General features: G+C 42.1%; 1 protein-coding gene across 1 annotated transcript in view; it reads left to right on the top strand.

The window, feature by feature from the left end:
* LOC104624024 (lipoma-preferred partner homolog) overlaps positions 1 to 20,051 on the top strand; it is a gene marked incomplete at its 5' end in the record, with an annotated part of 118,339 nt that overhangs the window by 37,498 nt on the left and 60,790 nt on the right. The window contains one exon of the mRNA XM_010291280.1: positions 8,653 to 8,776. Within this exon, the coding sequence (XP_010289582.1) occupies positions 8,653 to 8,776 (124 nt within the window). The remainder of the gene's footprint in view (positions 1 to 8,652; positions 8,777 to 20,051) is intronic.

Raw genomic sequence — 20,051 nt, 5'->3', positions numbered from 1 at the left:
AGGAATGTGATTTGCTTTTGTCACACTGTTGTTTTCGCTAATATGATTCTTATCACTTTTATTTATACAAAAAGATTGCTGAGGGGCATGTTGGGAGACCAGTGTTTGTTTTGAAGATGTTATAATCTTAAAAAGCAAAACGTAGGTACATGTGAGTGGAAGGAGGCACAATTTTGGCTACTAAAGTTAATTAATAATAGTCATAATTTGTACTCATTCAGCATCTTTCATTCAAGGATCTCAAAGTATTTCGTAATCAAGAGTTCATTGAGACTCTCAAACTCTCTTGAGACAGCCAAGCATTATGAACACCATTTATAACAGCAGGGTGCAGGATCAGACTTGTTAAGAATACTGCTGAGAATGAAACTTAGGAATCCTGCCCTCCAATCCTGTGGATGCTGAACCAAGCACCCACTCCAATCTGAGAAGCTTTTTTTACTGTAATTTATATATATATAAAAACTTCTAATGTTAAGCAAAAGATGTAGTCTTCATTTAAGTCACTGGTGTCCTGGGAAGTGTAATGGCCCATGTCACAGTTGACTAAAAGTGAGACTATAGATAGTGTGTTAAACACATTTGGTTAACCATTTGTTTGCTGTTATAGTTTTCACATGAAAAAAGCTTAGCTTGAAACCTGTCTTGGTGATGGAAACTGATGTGATTTGAAGTTTCTTTGTGTATTAAAACAGAAACCCAATTTGCATATTTTAAGTATCTTTTCTAGCATATTCAGGCATCTGGCAAGAAAGCTATATTTAAACTGTTAATACAGTATGAATGCAAGTTTCACATGCAAAATTAGTACCAATAAAATTGTGAGATTTATTTTTCTTTTGAAACAAGTGATGCCCCAGCACTTCTGTTTTTGTTACCTGATAAGGCACTGCAGCTGGGACAGCCTATTTTTTCAATAGGCGATGAAGCTGAACCGCAGGGCAGGTGGTGCTCATTGCACGAGCACCCAGTCCAACCCCCAGTACTGCATGGTGAATGGCGGTGAGCTCCCTCATCGCTGTGGTCCGCCAGAGAAGGCACTGCACCAGAGGTGTGTGTAAGCCCGTTGTACAGTGTCATTTTTCACTGTAAAAACGGTTGAGCTCTGCCTTTGTGAAGTGTTTTGCAAGAGAAAAACTTAAAAAAGACCAAAGGTTCTTTTCTATAACACGAGTTATTTCCTTGTGTTTTAGGGTAGGTTCTGGAAGGGTAGTTTTTGGAAGGCGAGTACATTTTTTCAGTGGTTTTATTGTGGCAATGAATTGCCCGGGGTAGTTATGTACTGTGTGAGCAAACACATCTCCCTTCATCAGTAGGAATTTTGGAGCATTCCCATTTTTACTAGGTGTACCCCTGTGCTTGTCCTGTACAATAAGAATGCAGCTCGGTTGTTGGGGAGACCGTGAGCCCCGCTTTGGAGTGCCACTCACTGTGACCAGAGTCTCCCACAGCTGTATGTCTTTCAGTAGTGCTACCTTGGATTTACACAAGGGAGCTCTGTACAGGTCTCATCATCTCCCCAGGCAAGAAGCCCTAGGTGGCACTATGTACCCCCAGATTTATGGCCAAGACGACAAGAAGCGAATTCAAACCTACCTACAGCACTTCCTTATGCAGCTTGGGACTAAGGCTTTGAGACTGTCATCACCTATGGATGCTTATGGCTCCTACTCTGAAATGCAGATTTTGACCTGCTGATAGCAGTAAATATAATAATTAATTAATGCTTTGAAGACAGCCCTGGAAGCCTACAGTATTATGACATAAAGAGCAGGGGAGTTGATAAGCAACGTATCAGGTCTTTACTGACGGTGATGATGCATGGAAGTAAGAGTGTGCTTGACTCTGAGCCCAGAGAGATGTGGAAAGGGAAGCAGCTTAGAGCAGAATAAAGCCTTCAATCTTGAAACAAATAGACAAGAACGCATAGAACGTCCTGATGTAATTTTATGACGCAGACCAAGCTCTTCCAGCCAAAAACATTGGGCTAAAATAATGCAATCTCTTTATCTGTGTATTGGTATAGTGATGATGCCTCATTCTCCCTCTCAGTAGTACCATCCAGCTTGTGCCTTGAGTGCCTGTGGTTTTTTTTTAAGAAGTGCCTAAAATGTCTGTTACCAAAGTAAGTGGTATTAATAGGAAGACACAAAACAAAACAGTCCACTCCCTTTTTCATACGAGATAAGCCTTGACAAGTAAAGCGTATTTGGGTAATGATAGGGCCAAGAGGCCCCAGGCAAGATCAGGCACTGCTGCACTTGTTTCTGTATATACATTTAAGCAGCAATGGGACATTAAAATGTAGTATTTTATAGGTGTTCTTGTTTGAAATATAGTTTATATCTACTGTTTCCTGAGAGAACATGTCAGGTATTTATTACTTGGAGATCTATCTGGTTTGCTTTTTCTAGTGAGAAATGGCCAATGTTGCTCCATTAAAATCTAGCTCATCTCCTGTTAACCCTGAATATATAAACAAACCACAGTGTCTAGCAGAAACGATGACTCTCCATTAATAGAAGTGGAAGCTGTCGTTTAACAATGTTGTGCTCACTGCAGAATCAAGCAGCAGATAGTGGTGTTTACAGATTATCCACCTTTTATAACACCTAGCAAAAATAACCATCCCTTCCAGATTCAAAACATTAGTGAGAACGTGAAGAAAAGCTACTTAGTCTGTTTGCATATAATATAACAAGCAATCCAAGGGCAAAACAGTCATGCTCATTTATTACCGTGCTTGATGATTAATAAAATGCTCTGTCACTGTGTAGTCACTTACATCGCAGAAGCTCGGACAGCTTTGCAGGCACTGATTAATTGAGAGAAATACTGTTAAACCCATTTTACAGAGTAATTAGGGTGCATGTACGGTGATCCTATTGAATTCAGTATTAATACACAGTGACCAAGATTTTGTTTTCATGACAATAAGCTAAAAGCTGGGCTCCAGAGTGTCGAAACAGGCATCTGTATGAGCAGCCTGATTTTTAGAAGTCCTGGGAACTTCTCAGCTATTTAATGGTTTTGCCTTCTGGTTCTATTGACTTCCTTTTAAAACTATCAGACAAGATACCTCCTCTTCCCCCTGTCTGCATCCCAGTTTCACAGTGTAAGAAAAGGAGCTATTTGGGCAAAATTGCAGGCTGTGAAAGTAAAACTGAGAAATTTTTTTTTTTTAATTGCTCAAATTCTGTGTAACTTACTGTCACAAGAGATCATTGAAACTAAGAGCTTAGCAGGATTAGAATAGGACTGGGAACGTGCATGGATGTCTAAGTGAGGATACAGTTACAATAATGAAGTTTAAAAATAAAGAAAAATATCCTCTTGAGCTTTGAAATAGTTACAAAACTGTCCTATTTCAAAGCAAGCCAGTGTTTAACAAATGAGCGCTTTGCTGCCAGAACTGCCTATTCTGGATTGCTGTTTTGCTGCGGGAAGTGGTGGCAGGGCAGGTAGGCAGTGAGGGAACTGGTGGCTTGTCCCAGTCTGGCACGTTCCAGAGGAGACCTTGCTCCTGCCTACCCAAAGACTTGTGATTTTGGGCTGCTGGTGGCATCAGGAGGTCACTGCCTGTCAGTGGGTATCTCCTCATGCAGGGCAGCTTCTTTAAAGGATACTGATGAATTACTCTCTGACCAGGAGTAAACCCAGGAACATGCGTGTCACCAGGAATCTAGGCAGAATCTTCTTTTCAGGAATCTGTACGTACTCTGGCAGCTGTAACTTTTCGCTGGGAAAACAAATCAACAATTAAAATATTTTTTTCCAATGCATCTTCTCTGTAAGAAAGATCAGTTGGCCTTAATTATAAACTGAATTACAGCTGCAGGCAATCTTGATATTTCTTTAGGAGCTCGACTCATGAGAGATGTGGCACCATGCTGGATTTTTTGGTCTGAAAGTTTGCGATTGTTTTGGACAGTCAATAACTTAAATGAAAAAGTATGGTCTTTGACAGGCCATTGAATACAAAATATGCTGCGATGCTATTTAACTGTTTATTTAACTCATGATCAGTTTTGGTAAGTGAAGTGAAAGGAAAGTGCTAACTTTATGCAGATGAACAAGAAGAAAAAAATGAAAGGGAAAGTAAGTATCAGTGAAAGATGTTTCTGGCTGCCTTTCAATTCCAAATTGGGCTAATTCTACCTTCTGAAAAGAAGATAATTTCCATGTTTCTGTAATTGGGAACACATAATTGAAGTTATTTTCTCTCAGAGAGATGAAGCTTCTTCTACAATATTTGCAAATGGACAAAAAAAAATGGCCACATACAGTGCACTCTGAATGATGGTGCATTCATCACAGCATCATCTTCAGATGTCTTTGCAGATTTTGCACTGTGGCTTTTACCCATTTGGGTAAAAATTTATATGTGGATAGGGAAGGTTCATGTTGGTGAACGTGCCATACTAACTGCAGAGCTCCCTTTTCTGGGCAGCCATTACACCAGAGACAACTGATTGCCAGTGAGGTCTAGAGTAGAAAACACACGCCAGAGCAGCAGTGAAACAAGTATCAACTTCGTGTACCAAAATAATTATGAGTGATTCCACGCAACTGCTTCTTTTGACCTGGCTTTTTAGGAACTGAACTTTAATGAGGAAGATGAGCCAGATGTTGTTACAGCACTTTGAGAGCGGCACAAGCAATTAACTCACTTCCTTTCGTTTGTAGCATGAAGATATTTTCTGCCACCGGGTTTAACCTTGGGAATGCTGGCATTTTCCTAAACCGTTAATTAAGCATGCAGGGCAGTGTTTATTCATTAATGCATTTGCATCTGCACGTGGGACTGCAGTCATCATGCTCTTCCTTGAGGTTGCTCGGTATTTGGTGGCAGTAGCAAAGGTTGGACTGAGGTGCTCCTGCCAAAATGTGGTCCCTCCTGCTGACTTTTTGCTGGCCAAGGCTCTTTTTCATTTTCATGGGTCAGTTTATCATCCCTGATGTTGCTGTGGTTAGCCAGACAGAGTAGTGCTCAGGGAATTCAGGGGCCCATGTTGCAATTCAGCATAGATCCCATCTTTGAGCTGTGTCTAGCTAAGTAAGTATATATTTGCGTGCATTGAGGCATCATGGAGAATAGAGAATGCATGAAGATAGCTGTGGTAGATTAGACAGCAAACTGGATTTCTAGACAGCGTTGATCATTGTACAGATCAGGAGAAAATAGAGGAAGTTTAATAAACAATAAGAACACAGCTCTGTTTTGTAAGAAAAGCCAGAGTTATATTTTTACCCTGACCTAACAAAGGAGGAGGAAGGAAACTGTTTTGCTGAAAGAAGCATTTTAGATTGGACTAAGGATACACTTTTCTCTCTGTGTTTGTGTGCGTGCGTGGCCCAGCAAACTCAACAGCATGTTCATATGCATGAAATGCATTTTCCTGGAGGCACATAGTCAGCATGTGCCATGCTTGGAGGAAAAAGATGTGCCTAGCACTGCTTAAATGTTGGTCAAAAAGGCATAGCATTTTAGTCAAAATAAGTTAAAGCATCTCATAACATTGTGGTTGGTATTTGTTATTATTGCTGACATTGGGTACTGGATAAGATATCTGCCTGGTTTGGAAAACTGCAATGTAGATAAAACATGAGAGCAGCCTATTTTTTGTGTGTATGAGGCAACGTGGCCTCCAAAACCAGAGAAAGTCAGACAGAATCGAAAATTTCCAGATTTTGGTCTTTCATTTTAAATGGCACAGCCCAAGCCCTTACTGAAGTGGGCATGAGTGGGTCCCCTGATCGGGAGGTGTGGGAAGCCAGTGTGGAAGAGAGGGAGAGGCTTCATACACCACCTGCCCAGGGTGGCCTGCTGAAGCCTGGCTGGTGGTGGCCTGCAAATGCAGTGGCTTTGGGTTGGAGAGTGGCCGGTGTAGGTCTGCAATGCTGAGTCCGGTGCCGGCAGGCTGCGCGCGAGGCTGAAGATGTGGGGCTCACAGCAGCCTGGCTGCAGGTTTTGTCTTTGCCTTACAGCCCACGTGTGATGATGGGCAAATCGCTTCAGCTCCATGCACCTCGCCTCCCTTTTCTGTAAACAGACAACAACTCGTGCCTTCTGTTGGTCCATTTGCATTCTAAGGCCCAAAGGTAAAAGCAGTGTTTCAGGTTATGTGTGGACAGAGCCCAACAGAAGGGCTGGAGCATGGTGCTTCCACGCATTTGTGCCACACTGGTGACCGCTAACAGTGGAAATACAGGGACGGGGGCCATCATCAGCTTCATGCTGTACTGTCTTCCTCATGCAAAGTCTAGGGAAGGACTCTCAGTCGATGGGGTGGCAATGGTCATTCCTTTCTGCATGGAAACTGAAAGAGGTACAATAGATGGAATAATATTTTAAGAGGCTCAGTTGGCAGATTGATTTCTCAAGCTAATAAATCCTTGACTGCACTTGCTATGTTAAAATACATGTTCAGGTGAGATTCATGATTGGCTCTTAGGAACAAGAGCGCAAAGGAAAAAAATAGGTTGTTCCAAGATTAAATGCTTTACATTTGGCACCTTTAATTGGCTTATTAATAAACCTTTTTTTCAGGGTTATGCTATTTATTATTTCTAATGAAATAGTTGTCAACTAGCCTTCTAAAAACATCCACAAAGCACTGGCCAAGGGCATCTGAGTGCGCTGGGTCAAGTACCTGGCTCTGAAACTTCTAGTCATATGAGTGACCTTATCCCCACCAAAATTATCTATCCCACAGAGATGGCGCTTACATGACTTGGAAAGCAAATGCAAGTCCTGTACACCATACAGGCCTGTCTCCCCATATGAAAAAATAAGTTGTGGTAAACCAAACACATCAGCGTATTTGCATTTGTACAACAGAGTTTACTGAGCTGTACGTGGACGTTCAGGATTTCCAGATGTTCAACAGCTACCTCAGAACAACTACTAGACATTTGAAATCCTGGAGAAATGCACAAAACCCTTGAATATTGCTCAGAAAAAATCCCTGAGCAGAAAAAGAAAACATCTCTGGGAAAACCTGAATGAATGGTAGGTCCAATCTATATTCTTAGTCAGGGAAGCTGAACGTACAGCAAATAGACCTTGCACAGCCCTCCAGGGAAATTCATCCAGCCTGGGGCTTATTCCAGGTGCCCTTTCTTCCGGGGGACTCTGCCACCCATCTCCCTTGTGCACTGCCTCTACTCTGTTAGAGAGCAAGTGGCAGGCAGGCAGCGGGTGCCCCGGCCGTATGGTGTGTGCACAGCAAATCCAGCACTTCCCGGCAGTGCAGCCGTGCGGCCGCGCTCATGGGTGCAGCACCTGTGAGATAGATCAGGTCAACAAGCGAGGGGGATGGTGTTGTACAGCTTAGCATGGGCCCTAGAAAAATAAATATGACGAGGTCAGGAACATGCACGTGTTTGGTTTGTGGGAGTGGATGACTGAAATATTATTGCTAAGCACCATTCTAAGACCTTCTCTACGCTGATTGATGTCTCATTTGAAATCTCCTTCTTGCCTGAAAGAAAAAAGTATGAAAGCATTTAGTTAATTCTCTTGCAGTGCTTTAAAGGTGCTGTTCTCTGCTGAACGTGGCTGGGTCAGTAAAGATTCATCATGTCAGCTGTAGCCTTCATAAGCCAGATAGATGTGGCCAGTGTATTGTTTCTCTGGTGATTTTACATTTTCTTCCCATTTAAGTCGGTATGGAGCATGGAAAAATGCATCCTTGTAGACTAAGGCTCAGTTTCATAAGTTTCATATCTAAGGTCCAATCCTTGATGAAGGCAGCACTTAATCAATGATATCACTTGCTTTACTGAAATGCTGCATTTCATAAATAAGTTAGTTTTCGCATGCAAGTGTGTCAAGAAAACAGTGCATGCAAGGAAAGCTGGTGTCAGCATTTTTTCATCCTGATATGACCGAGTTTCTTATTATGGACACCAAACTTAGCTTCTTCTAAGAAACTTCTAGGCTTGAGGCTATTTCTGTGCTTCTCAAAATATGCCTGCACTTCTGCTGTTTTCCAGGGAGAACGCTCACTGAGACAGACTGTAAATACTGTATGCAAGCTACTAGCATGTGAAGGAAGAGAGGTCTCCATTCCTAAGTACATACTAAAAACTTTGTATCCCTAGTACTAAAAATATGTGGACCAGCTCCTGCTCTCGCTAATGTTAACAGGAGGATTTCTGTCAAAACAAACAAGAAAAGACCGTAACTAGCAGCTCGGGATTATCTGTCTTTGTCCATGTACTCCACCACTGTAGGAATGATTGTTCTAGCATCTTTTATATTGCGTTGTTAAGTGATGGAAGCTTTTGCCAAATCCGAACTGAAATGCTTCCAAAGCCTTTTTCAGTGTTGGAAAATGTTTGTATCAAGTTACCCTTGGAATAATTTTCTCCTTTACTTATTATTATGTGCTACCCAGTAGACACCTAATTATGAGGCACAGAATAGTTATCATTCTAGGAGGATATATAACACTTCACTGGATGTTTTTAGGAGTCCATTTTCATTACATTAAATTAGGTGTTTACTTGCATGAATCCCTTGGGTTTTAAAAAAAGCAAAAATAAGACAAAGAATGAAGTTCAACCCTGAACAGCTAATAGACCCTCTTACTGTGATTGAATGCCTTTATACCACATCACTCACTGTTTGTCCTTTTTTTCTTTCAGAGCGCGTATCCAAGCTCTGGACCTGCATCAAGCACTCCTGCCTTCAGACCTGAGGATGAGCTGGAACACCTGACCAAGAAAATGCTGTATGACATGGAGAATCCTCCCTCTGATGACTACTTTGGTGAGCAGTGCTACATCACAAGTGTCCATAGCCCCTTTCTGTATTTACCAGGTTCAGTAACGGGGGGGCCTGACAGTTGCACTGTTAATGTAGTGACATTTGTATTGATGGATTTTCTTTCCATGCTTGGGCTGGAAGTGTAATCATCCATAGGAATTCATCTGTAATTTCAACATAAATCTCATGCTCACTTGCTGTATGTTTGTAGTCTTTCTGGTTATAAAGTTGAATTTTTCAGTGTCTGGTTCATTTTTACACCATTGGTCCCCAGCTTCTAGGCTACCAGGCTGAATTCAGGTGCAGTGTGCTGCCTTGCCCACCTGCTCCATTCCTTCTCATTGCAGCTGCAAACAACCTGGCAGTGTAAATGTGTTCTGCTCCCGAGGCATGGATTTTCATTTTCTGTATGCTGGCATAGATTAAAGGGAAATCCGTTTTGAGTCAGTCAGGCTGGCTTTACATGGGGACCTGTTAGCCCAGACCTTAGTCCAACAAGTATGAGGAAGACAAATCTGAACTGATTGGCCCATAACCATGTCAACTTCCTCGCCTGGAAAAAGATAAGCAGCTAATTTCCTTTTTAAGTGGTATAAAACGGAATTATCTCAGGCATCTACAGGTGTAAAATATGTATCTTGCCTTTATATAAAACACAGGTGGTATGGCCTCTGAATTCTGCATTAAAGTCAAGAGCCTCAGGCACATTTAATGCACCTTGTCTGTATGCTTAGTTTCTTGCAGGCTTGGGTGATAGTGTTGTTAGGAAACAAACTGCTGTAGTTTCTAGGGTTAAAGATCTGGGGTAGGCCATTCATTTTGTGTTCTTTATCTTCCTTTATTTCATCATTTCTTAAAAACTTAATTTAGATTGCCCCCTAGGTATATTTGCTATAGATTTTGGTTGGACCAAAACATTTCTGGCTTAAAGAAACTTTTGTGGTTTGGTTTAATCGGAAAGCAAGTGGGACCAAGGTTTCACTAATAAGCAAGGATCTTGCAGAGACAAGGATCTGATTACATGAGAAGGTCAAGACGTTCTCATCAAACAAACATTGCCTTGTAGATGGGGTTGATACCAGTCCCCATCCTCCATCAACACCTTCTACCTTCTTATGGTCTCCACCCTCACAGCCAAAATGTCTTCTCTATAAACATTGATAGTCATCAGAGTTCATGACTAGAACAGATCTGAGGTGTGAGCAAGAATGACTAACTGAAGAGAGGATAACCAGAGAGCATCTTCTGTGCTGCTGCGTTTGATTTCATCTCTGCCCATATCCATTGGTGTTCACTCTCTGATGTTTTAAAAGCAAAGCATCAAACAAACAAACAGAACATGTTTTAACCATTAGCGTGAGCAGGCAAGACAGAGAAACTTTTTTCCCCTTCAGGCAAATGGCTGAAGCCCTGAAGCATGAGATTTGATTACAGTCATTTTCTTAACATAGAGCTGCGAGTGGCAGGAGCTGGGTGATGGACCAAAGCCCACTCAGTTCTCTTCATAGCCCAAGAAGGTAGGCAGGTGAACAAAGAACTTGGAGATTCATAGGCTCCAAATTCAGAACGGACCTTGCCATTATACTGCCTAATGTCCTACTCTCAGTTTCTCCCAGAAACATGATTGAATCATGACTTCAAAAAAAATTAAAAATCTAATCTTATCTTAAAGACCTCAAGCAACGGTGAGTCAACCACCTACTCTGATAAGCTGTTCTAATGATTAATTTTCCTCACAGCTTAGAAATTGCTTCCTGAAGTGGAGCTTTAGTTTTGTTGAGCACTAAATACAAGCCTGTTTACGAAGGTGAAATGCTCGGGTTTTGCAGACTAATGCTGTATCACTAAGATGGCTCTGCTGTTTGAGAGTGTGGTATATCAAAGTTTTTTCATCCAAAAGGGATGCATAGCTCTAAGGGTTGGAACATAAAGTCTCTCAACATTAGGTTGTCAATTTGGCTATCAGATGGGAGATCAGACCAATGCCATGCCAATAGCTCTTAATTCATCAGGAGATAAGAAAATGGAAAGGAGGCTCCAGAGCATTCAGAAGTTTTGCCAATGTTGTTTATGTAAGTGGTAGCATCATCAAAGATGGAATAATCATGCCTGATGCAAGCTGGAAGATGAAAACCAAGAACCCTAGTCCTCTTTCCGGCAGGTGCTGTTTAATTACAAGCTGTACCTGACTGATCTTCTAATTGCACTGAGTTTATGCCACTGAAGGTCATCTCTGAAGCGGTGTCCCGACTTGGCATTCTTGATGTGCAGAAAAACCGTGTGTTGGGCTGAACTCTTCCTCAGCTCTCTAAGCATGCTGTGCCCCATGCAGCCATTTGGGAGACCAGGCCACAACTAATTATATACCTACCAAGAAAAACATAAAACAAAACCAGCAGTTCTGGAACACAACTGCTCTTTATGGTTGGATAAAATCAAAGAGGTGGGCTGCCCTCATCCTCCTAGGTTTGTTCCAGCCTGAGCTACTCACAGGGTAAGATGGTCTCTGGAGTCACAGTGGATGAGGGGTTTTGATAATGGCAATGCAGGCGAGGAGTTTTGTACTAATTCTGGCTATGTCAGAGCTAAATCTCCATCTACTTGAGCTGTCAGCCAGTGCCTCTCGGTAACTTCATGTTCATGTGGAAAGAACAAATTAAGTGTGGGAGGAAAAAAAGAGTCTTTCAACTTTGGTTAACTGTCTCAACCAATATCTCTGCCTTTGTTCTTTATTTGTTTAGCACAGTAGCATGGATTGTACAAGATTCATATGGCACATTGATCAAATAATCAGAAAAAGGACAAATGGGCAGAGACATTGACTCTGATTTGCATTAAATATCTTCTGCCTGAGGTCTAAATGCCATGGTAATTGTAGCATACCAGATAGCTGTCAGCTAATCACTTTTATTAGTTTGAATTTAGAAAACTGGATTTCAGTGTATTAAAAGTTGGTTAAGAGCAGATAGGTTTTGAATTGAGGAATCTAATTAACCTTGCTAGAAAGCTGCAAGGCATTATATTGTCATGAAAATAATTTGTTGGAATAATTATATTTGAACTGTTAGGCTACAGAAAGGTCATTTTACTTGGCCCGTCAGCACTCTGGGGTCTTTTCCGTAACCATCTTCCTTCTGCAATTTCACTTGCCCTATCTCTCGTTTTCAATCAAGCCATCTTGATTCTGGAGTCAGCATGGGCAGAGGGGAGGTTCCTTGGGAGAGGAGTAGGAGCCACTAAAGTTGACTCTTTGCCCTGGAAGTGCTGGCAGGTACTGCTGGCAGACCAAGTGAGCTGGGTTCAGGAGCAGGACAGCCAGCACTACCATCAGGTCTATGCTCACTACACCTCTCTGCAGCTTCCTTGGGTGGAAATTACTGAATTACTGAAAGTGGTTTCAGAGTTGGGGGGAACTGTTCTAGCCAGCTATCACTCATGCAAGCACACATACCTGGCAGCATGGTATGGTTCACACTGCATTCCCGAGGAGCCCAGGTGCATGGTAAGAGCCAGAAGCAGCATGCTGGAGACACACTTTGTAGCAGCAAGATCACAATTTGCAGCTCTTTATTGCCTAGACTTACCACAGCAGCACAATCCAGTCATTGGGAAATCCTCTAGCTGCCATTTGCAAGGCAGTGCTTAAGCATGGAAATATTGTCACTAAGCATAATAATTAAAAAAAAACACTGTGAATTTTTAGGAGTTAAACACACGTGCTGGGTATTCTGCCTAACTTAGTTTTGTTGAAAGGCCACACTACCATACTAAGTCTAAGCACCCTGATCTTTCATGTATGTCCCCTCCTACCATCCTGTAGGTTATGGAGTGACTTCTCCTGGGAAGTCCGTAGCAGATCAGCAAATTGAAGTCTCTTAAGTCTAAGCTACTCTTCCTTCTTTACTGCTGATTCAGTTGCTGATCTGTGGTAGTTGGCTGTCTTTAATCAAATCCCTTTTTATTAGAAAGGATTCCCAAATGCGTTATGCACTGTGCAGTAGGGATGGTTTCTCTCTGTCACAGCCCTCCCTGTTGATAAATGTGCTATTAATGTGCTATTGTAGATAGGCATGTCTGATTTGTTGAAAAAAAAAAAGAATACTTTGTGGAGTGGAAATTGGGTAACATTGGGGGAGGAGAAATGGATATTTACAGGAGATTAGGATGAAACTATCAAAATTGTTTGTTGGCCACCATGGGAAATTAAAGCTCTTGATTTTGCATTTTAAAAAAACAAATCCACACACACAGATCACAACTGTTCTGGACCACTGTTTCAAGTCTCATAGAAAAAAATTACTTCTGGCAGCTTATCAGTCTGTATCACCATGCAGACAGTACTGATTAAGACTGGAAAAGTGCCACCAGGGCCCCTCATCTCCTGTTGCCTTCTGGACTATGTCCCAGCTGAGTCACTCCCCACAGCAGAGGAGTTTCCCCTGACTGGTGGGAAGAAACTTTTGCTGGTATTTTACCATAAGAGCTCAGAGCTACCAACGGAACCACCAGTTTTATGTGTTTGATAATGCAGCAGTCTCCTTTTGTAGTTCCAGCGTGCTAGAGGGATGCACCTGGGGAGAAGAGAGGTACTAAGATGGTCCTGTCAAAAATACTCAGTTTGTGCAACAAAGGGACCTTGATTTGTCTCAGAGATGAAAATTCAGGTTATGTAGTTTGCTTATGTGTATTTGCTGTATGCCCTGACTTTCACAATGAGAGAGGTGGTGCAGAGTTGGGCTGAGGAACAAGGCCAACAAGCAGGATGCTTGTCTTCCTTTTCTGCTTCTCATCCTGACCTTTTGTGAGACCTGTGGCACATCATTTTAGTTTGCCAAACTCCCTTTTTTCCCCTTTCACTCTATTTGCAGGGCACTTAATCTGCATAGTCCTTCAGACAGGAGCTGATTAACAGCAGAAGTTGTATGAGTGCCCCCCCATGGAGAAGCCTTCATCTCCAGTGGTTCTTTGAGGTGCTGTGTCACAGTTAAGACTGAAGAACGATAAATAGCACCAGTATTGAGTCTGTCAAGGCTCTGTCAACCTTCCCACTCACTGGCTTTGCATCTGTTAGGCTTCCATTCATAAGCTAAAATTCCTTCGCTAGGACCAAAGACCTGGTGACAGTGTCAAAGGTGTTCCCCCGTTTTACTTTTTGAGAGGCAGGACATGGGTTAGCAGGTAGGAGTCCAAGTAAGATAGGGGGAGAGAGTGCTAGAGTCATAGAAGCTTCAGATGAGGAGGTTGTCCAGGTACAGCTTCTTTCAGTTCATGGTATCTTTGTTTCCTTTGACATGGCTCTGTGCGCTAAACAGATCTAGTGTCTCTAAATTGAACATGTTCTCTGTTGCATTTCAGTCTTTGTCAGGCATTTCTGTAGCCTCTAAGAGGTTCAGGTAGCCTCTTAGTTTCATCTGAATTACCACTAGAAAAAGAAAATGAAAGTTGTCATATCTTGCCTGTATTCTTAGGTCTCTTCTGAAAAGGTTATGATTAAGAGATGTATATTATTATTACAAGAGCATAATTACATCATAATTTTGCCATGTAATGTGACGTGTCATCATGTCTTTTGTTTAAAGGCAGGGTTTCTGGTGCAAGATAGCATACGTCCTCATCTGAATAACATCTGGGTCAGAAAATAGTAGGTTTGATTTTCAACGACTGATGAGCTGACAGGCATTTTCTGTTATGTAACTGCTCACAAAAGCAGGAAGAACAGACATGTAATGGGGACCCTTTTCTCCATTGTCGTTCTAGTTATTATTTTTTATGTTCAAACCATATTCCACCATTTGCGTACAGCCTCAAAGGCTGGGAGCAGCCTGCGCTCGGGGAGGTCATGGTGTGGTACCATCAACATCCAGCTGCCCTCTTGTGGCCTGCCGCAAGGGGACTCACCCTCCCTCGGCTCCCCAGGGGCTTTAATTACCCTGGTAAATGGCTTTCAGAGCCTGTTTCTTCAGTCTCACTTCTGTCAATGCTTGCCACCCTCATCTAGCTGTCTTTCAGGGAGTCCTGTGACTGCCGGCACCCTTGTACAGCAAGCGCAAGTAGAGTTTGGAAGGGAAATTCATAAGGATAGTCTCGACGCAACCTACAGGGTGAATTTTGGCCACAGATCCAAAGTGGGAAGAGAAAAAGAGGAGGCCAGTGAGTGGTTGGAGAGCAAAATATACCATGTCTACATGCATTTATCTCTAGCCACAAGAAAGGCAAGAGAAAACAGGGACGCAGAGGCTGTGAGCTCGTTTAAGTTGCTTTTCAGCATTTGAAAGACTAGATGCAAAAGTTTGATTCTTCCTGCTGTTGATGTGATCCACATCCTACTCTGCAGTAATCATGGGAAAAATGTTTTGTGAAGCTAAGCACTTAGATCTTTTTATGCCAGAGGTCTTGGTCCTATAAAGTCTCAAGTCCACATCTCTTAATGAAGATCAAGCAGATGTAGGAGTCAGGAATGAAAGAAGGTTGCACTCCTGTAAGCTCTGAGCACCTGGTACCCACATGTGCCAGGAGGCAGGAGACTCACGTTCCCTTTTTCCTCTTCTTATCCACACAAGAATGGACAAGACTTTGCATCATGAGTGTTTCTGAAGCACAGTCTCTGTAGAGACCAGCATGGCGTCACAGATGTGATCTAAATCTTCCATCAAAACCAAAATTACCCTTTGTTGCTGTAGGTGATAGTGTGTCAGCTGGAACAGGTAGGAAGCAGCGTGACTTCCTTGGTGTCTTGACTAAATCAAGTCCCTGGTTTAGCTTGAATTATTGGCAGTCAACCTGGACATATTTTTACTGTTAAACAGAACTGATTTCATGCAGAAGTCATTTGATAGAGATTAAGAGCAGAATACCAAGGTAACATTTTAACAAAAGGTTTTCCATGATCACCTGTGTGCTGTGAAAGAAAGGTGGGATTCAGATCATGAGAGGAATTGGGTTTGTCCCAACAGTCAGTAAATGAAAGCTGACAGTTTCCTGCTGTCTTCTAAGAGGAGTGAAACATGATAATGAAATATCAGGGAGAATGTTTCTAAAGTACAGCTGTATTCTACAGGGTTCTTCAGCATGTTTAAAAATTAACAAATCCATGGAAAAAAATTAATCCATGAGAGTGGTAGAAATTTCTTATGCTGTGATAGGGCTCTTGGTGCGCTAGGAACTGTACAACTGGATAGCAAAGCTCAGCCTCTTTTTGAAAAGACTTTGGATGATGATGAGGTTACTAGCCAAACGTCCCCAAATTAGTAGTCCTACACGAAAATGAACTAAATCTTTCTGCTTTTGTTTGAGAAGCAGTTCAAAGAGAATTTAGCTTGTTCATGATAAAATTACATGCCCAAAGTAACCTCTCTGTGGACTGAAATAGCTGAAGAATTGATAATGAGCCATCAAGTCTTTGGCTGCAGGTCATTAGTCCATTGCTAACTCAGGTCATTAAGAAGTGAAAGTGTGACCTACCTTACGGCTGTTTCCTGCCCCACATGAAATGAGGTGGCTGGTCTCAGGGGGGTTCTCTGTGGGTACGTCATCACCTCACTAAAACCCATAAATTGTGGCACCTGGAGGACCCCTGGTTGGGAATTTCCTCGAGGAGGCCAGGAGCCGAAGGCAGACTGTTAGTCTAGGAGCATGCTGGATGGAGAAGGTTTGTTCTCCCTCTCCTCCTGTTAGATCTGTTTTATGGAGATGAGTGAAACCGGGAATTTCCATCCAGGATTTCATAAGCACTAAATTCTCATGCACAGGTATTTTAAGAGGGGGTATATGTATGTGTGTCTATGAACAAGTGAGAACGTTTTTCTGGATTGTAGTTTTATAGAAATAATGTTCATTTCAGATAGAGCTTTGGAGTGTTTTAAGCCTCAAGACATTCTTTTTTTCGTCATGACTTATGGCTAAGTTGTGGAGAGAAATACAGGCAGTCAGTTTGGAGCTAGAGTTAGAAACCACACTTCCAGCCGTGCAGTGCTGGACAAATCTTTGTCCCAGTAACATGAAAACAGTTTAATTTCTCTTTGTTTTGAGTTAGTTACACACATGACCTGGCATAAATGAACCCTTTTTTTTTTTTCATTTTTAAAACTGAAAACAGCTCACCTATTGTTTGAAGCTCATTGCACTAAATTTGTACTTGCTTCCATGTTATTTTATGGCTTATTTGTACTGCAGTAACATCTAAGGCCTGCTAGCAAGACTGTGGTCACACTGCACCATGTGCAAATTAAACATGAAGTAGGAAACAGTATGCATCCCTCAGAGCTCCCGAACTGAAAATACGGCAAGGACCAGGAAATGATTATTGTCCTTAATTTACAAATGAGGGGCTGACTGGCAAAGTTTAGATGACTCACCCAGAGTCATGCAGAGAACCAGTAGCAAAGTGGGAATTGAGCCTAGAATTCCTTCAAGTCCCGTGCCTTACAGCCGTGGCCACACTCTTTTATTTTGTGTGAAAATCAACAAAATGGACTTGTGAGCCTTGTCTGATGAGAAATCGCAACCGGTCTGAAGGCTCTTCCCAGCATTGAGATCACAAGCCTCATTTTCCAGGGTTAATAACATGGCTGTGAAAATAAGAAAGAGGGGAAAAAAAGCACTCCAGGATCACACTTGGTAATTTTAACTGTTGTTAATATAATGTACTGACTAATGCTATCAAACTTCAGCATTTAGATAGTTCAAGGCTATTACAAAAATTGATAATTCACCATAGTAATCTGTTACTTTCCAGTCTAGCCACCACCATTCTGGGGAGGGGGAGGCACAGTGTGGCATTTGTTTTTAATTCTTCTGGTGGCATTTGTCTCATGCTGTCTTTTTTGATATGGTGGTTTGTCTTTTGCCAGTAACTTTTGGGGGTATTTTGAGTGTCATTTGAGGTTTAGTTGGGGGGAAAGGCCAGATTTTGTCTGGGAGTGAAATGTGTTAAAAAAAGAATTAAACAGACCTGTCTCATTTGCTGAGTGTTCTCCTCCAGCCTGTTCTCTTCTGATGGAAACGTATCAAAACTGTTTGTTTTTTTCTTTTCTTTTTTTTTTTTTTAAGTAATCGCTTTGACTCAGATTGTGTGAGATGAATCATAACCCACTTTCTCATCTGAGATGTGGAAAAAAAAAAAAAATTCCAGCTCTGCTGTCAATGTCAGCATAATCAATAGAGTGTTTCTCAGTGGTGAAAAGAGGTAGGGGAGGAGTAAAAGAATGAAAAGAATCAAGAGTAACCAAACTTCCCTGCTGCTTTTAGTGAGCGGCACTGTTTTCATGTCTGCAAATGCACCTTGCTGTTCATTATGTCATCTTGGACATGCTCACAGTTTTCACATCTCTGACTACAACCCAAGGTCACAAATGGTGCTCAAAAGCTGGGAGACTGTCATCCCAAACTGGCAGGCAAATCACGAGAAGCCAGCCCTGACAGACATTTGGGATGCTACCCGCAGCTGAGAGTAAACCTGTTTCAACTTGTGAAACGTGCTGTTAAGACATCACTTGCCTGGACTGTGCCAGTGCAGATTTTGTCAGCTGATTAGCAGAATATGGCAAAGCACCGTGCCTGTCCCGCGGCCCTGCCTGAGCCAGCCCCATTGAGGGAAATGGAAAACTTCAATAGCAATAGGATCACTGTGGGTGCAAACCGGAGGCGGGAGACCACATCTGATACCTTGTCACCAGCTTTCATTTATGAACTTGCTCATTTGCATTTATTTTTTTTCATTTTTTTCTTGTGTGTCTGCCAAGGCATACACAGAGATGTAGAAATAGTTACCTCTGGTAGTGTGAGCTAAGAGTGAGAGCTTAACCCCTGAAAAACTATGTTCACAGCACCAGGGTCAAAAGGGGACAGCACAGGTGGGTGTATGGGTTTTAACAGTTGATGAAGTTAATCTCCACATTGAGCACACTTGTTCAGTAAAACACTGAGGCAATAACAGACACCTTTGTAGAGAGTTTAGAGGTGTGGGTGCAACCATCTTCCAGAGTGTAAGACACTGTCTGCAGCAAAAAACAGGCACCTGGACTTGGGATGTGAATTACTTTCTCTCATAGATCCTTCCAAATTACTGTCCCAGCCACGCTAAACTATTTGTTTAAAGCTGTGAATCAGGCTGTATTCAGTTAGCAGCAGTGTTCAGCTTTAATATACAATTTCCTCAACAAATTCTCATTCCAGACAATATCTTGAGAGGTTAATAACTTACTGTCTACTAAGCGCCTGTTCTGATTCTGTCTGTGCTCTCAGGGGCAGACTGGGGAGATGATGTGCAGCATTTTATGTGAGGGTGGGTTTGAAGTAGGAAAAGTTGGGGGGGGGGGTTGGTTGGTTTTGTTGTCATTTAAAATTACACTCAGAAAAAAATCAGCTTGTAAAAGTGCCACTATTGCGTCCTCATCTGCTTGCCCTAAAAGGCAAGTGAATTCAGCTGCTGGCTTCCAAAAAACCTGCAGAAAGCCCGAAGTCTATTACCTTGACTTCTCTCTTGCGTTGATGAATGGCTGGGACATGACAATGCTGACTTTCCACTTCTTTTTAACGTGGGGATTATTTGTGATTGCATGAGCTAAGGAACTGTGTCTGGCTGAGCTTTCCTGGAGGGAGACATTTGGAAAGGACACTAATGTGGGTCATGTATGCCCTGCAGAAGACTGTCATGTATAGTCAGCTCTTCTGGACAGGAAAGTCCTAGTGATTGTCATTGCCTACATGGAGCTAAATCTGGTCGTGTGTTCTCATTGTTGTCTCCACAAGCTGGGCAGCTGCTTCTCATTTCTGTCCCATGGCTGAAATTAGTGAGAATCCTAAAATGCATATATATGTGCGTGTTTGCATATATATATATATATATATAGTGCAGGATGCTGCATGGACCCTGGATTCTAATGGTGTTTCCTTCTTTCTCATTCTCCATCTCAATATCTTGCATCAACTGATTCAGCATTTGATGCCTACATGGTCTTGTGAAGTGTGACTATCTCCAGCATTGGCAAATTTGATGTGTGTATTTAGAGGAGGGAGGAAGGTGTGGAGGGAGGACTGGACTGGGGAGGGTACAACTACAATAAGAGTGGATATTTGAGTGGGACATTTTAAAATATTCCATCATTTATCTGTATATGTCTAAAAACATTGGCTTCTTCTAAAGATAAAATGGCAAAGCAGAGGCTTCAGTGTGCCGTGCTTGTGTAATTCCATTAGGCCACTACTGATGCTGAAACAACCATAACCTCTTACTCTGTGTATACTCAATTTCCGTGCAAAGCAACAAGAAGAGGAGGGG

Source organism: Phaethon lepturus, unplaced genomic scaffold, assembly GCF_000687285.1.
Source record: "Phaethon lepturus isolate BGI_N335 unplaced genomic scaffold, ASM68728v1 scaffold14417, whole genome shotgun sequence".
Lineage (NCBI taxonomy): Eukaryota > Metazoa > Chordata > Aves > Phaethontiformes > Phaethontidae > Phaethon > Phaethon lepturus.
Note: the sequence above shows the minus strand (reverse complement) of the source record. Positions and strands in the feature narration are given on the sequence as shown.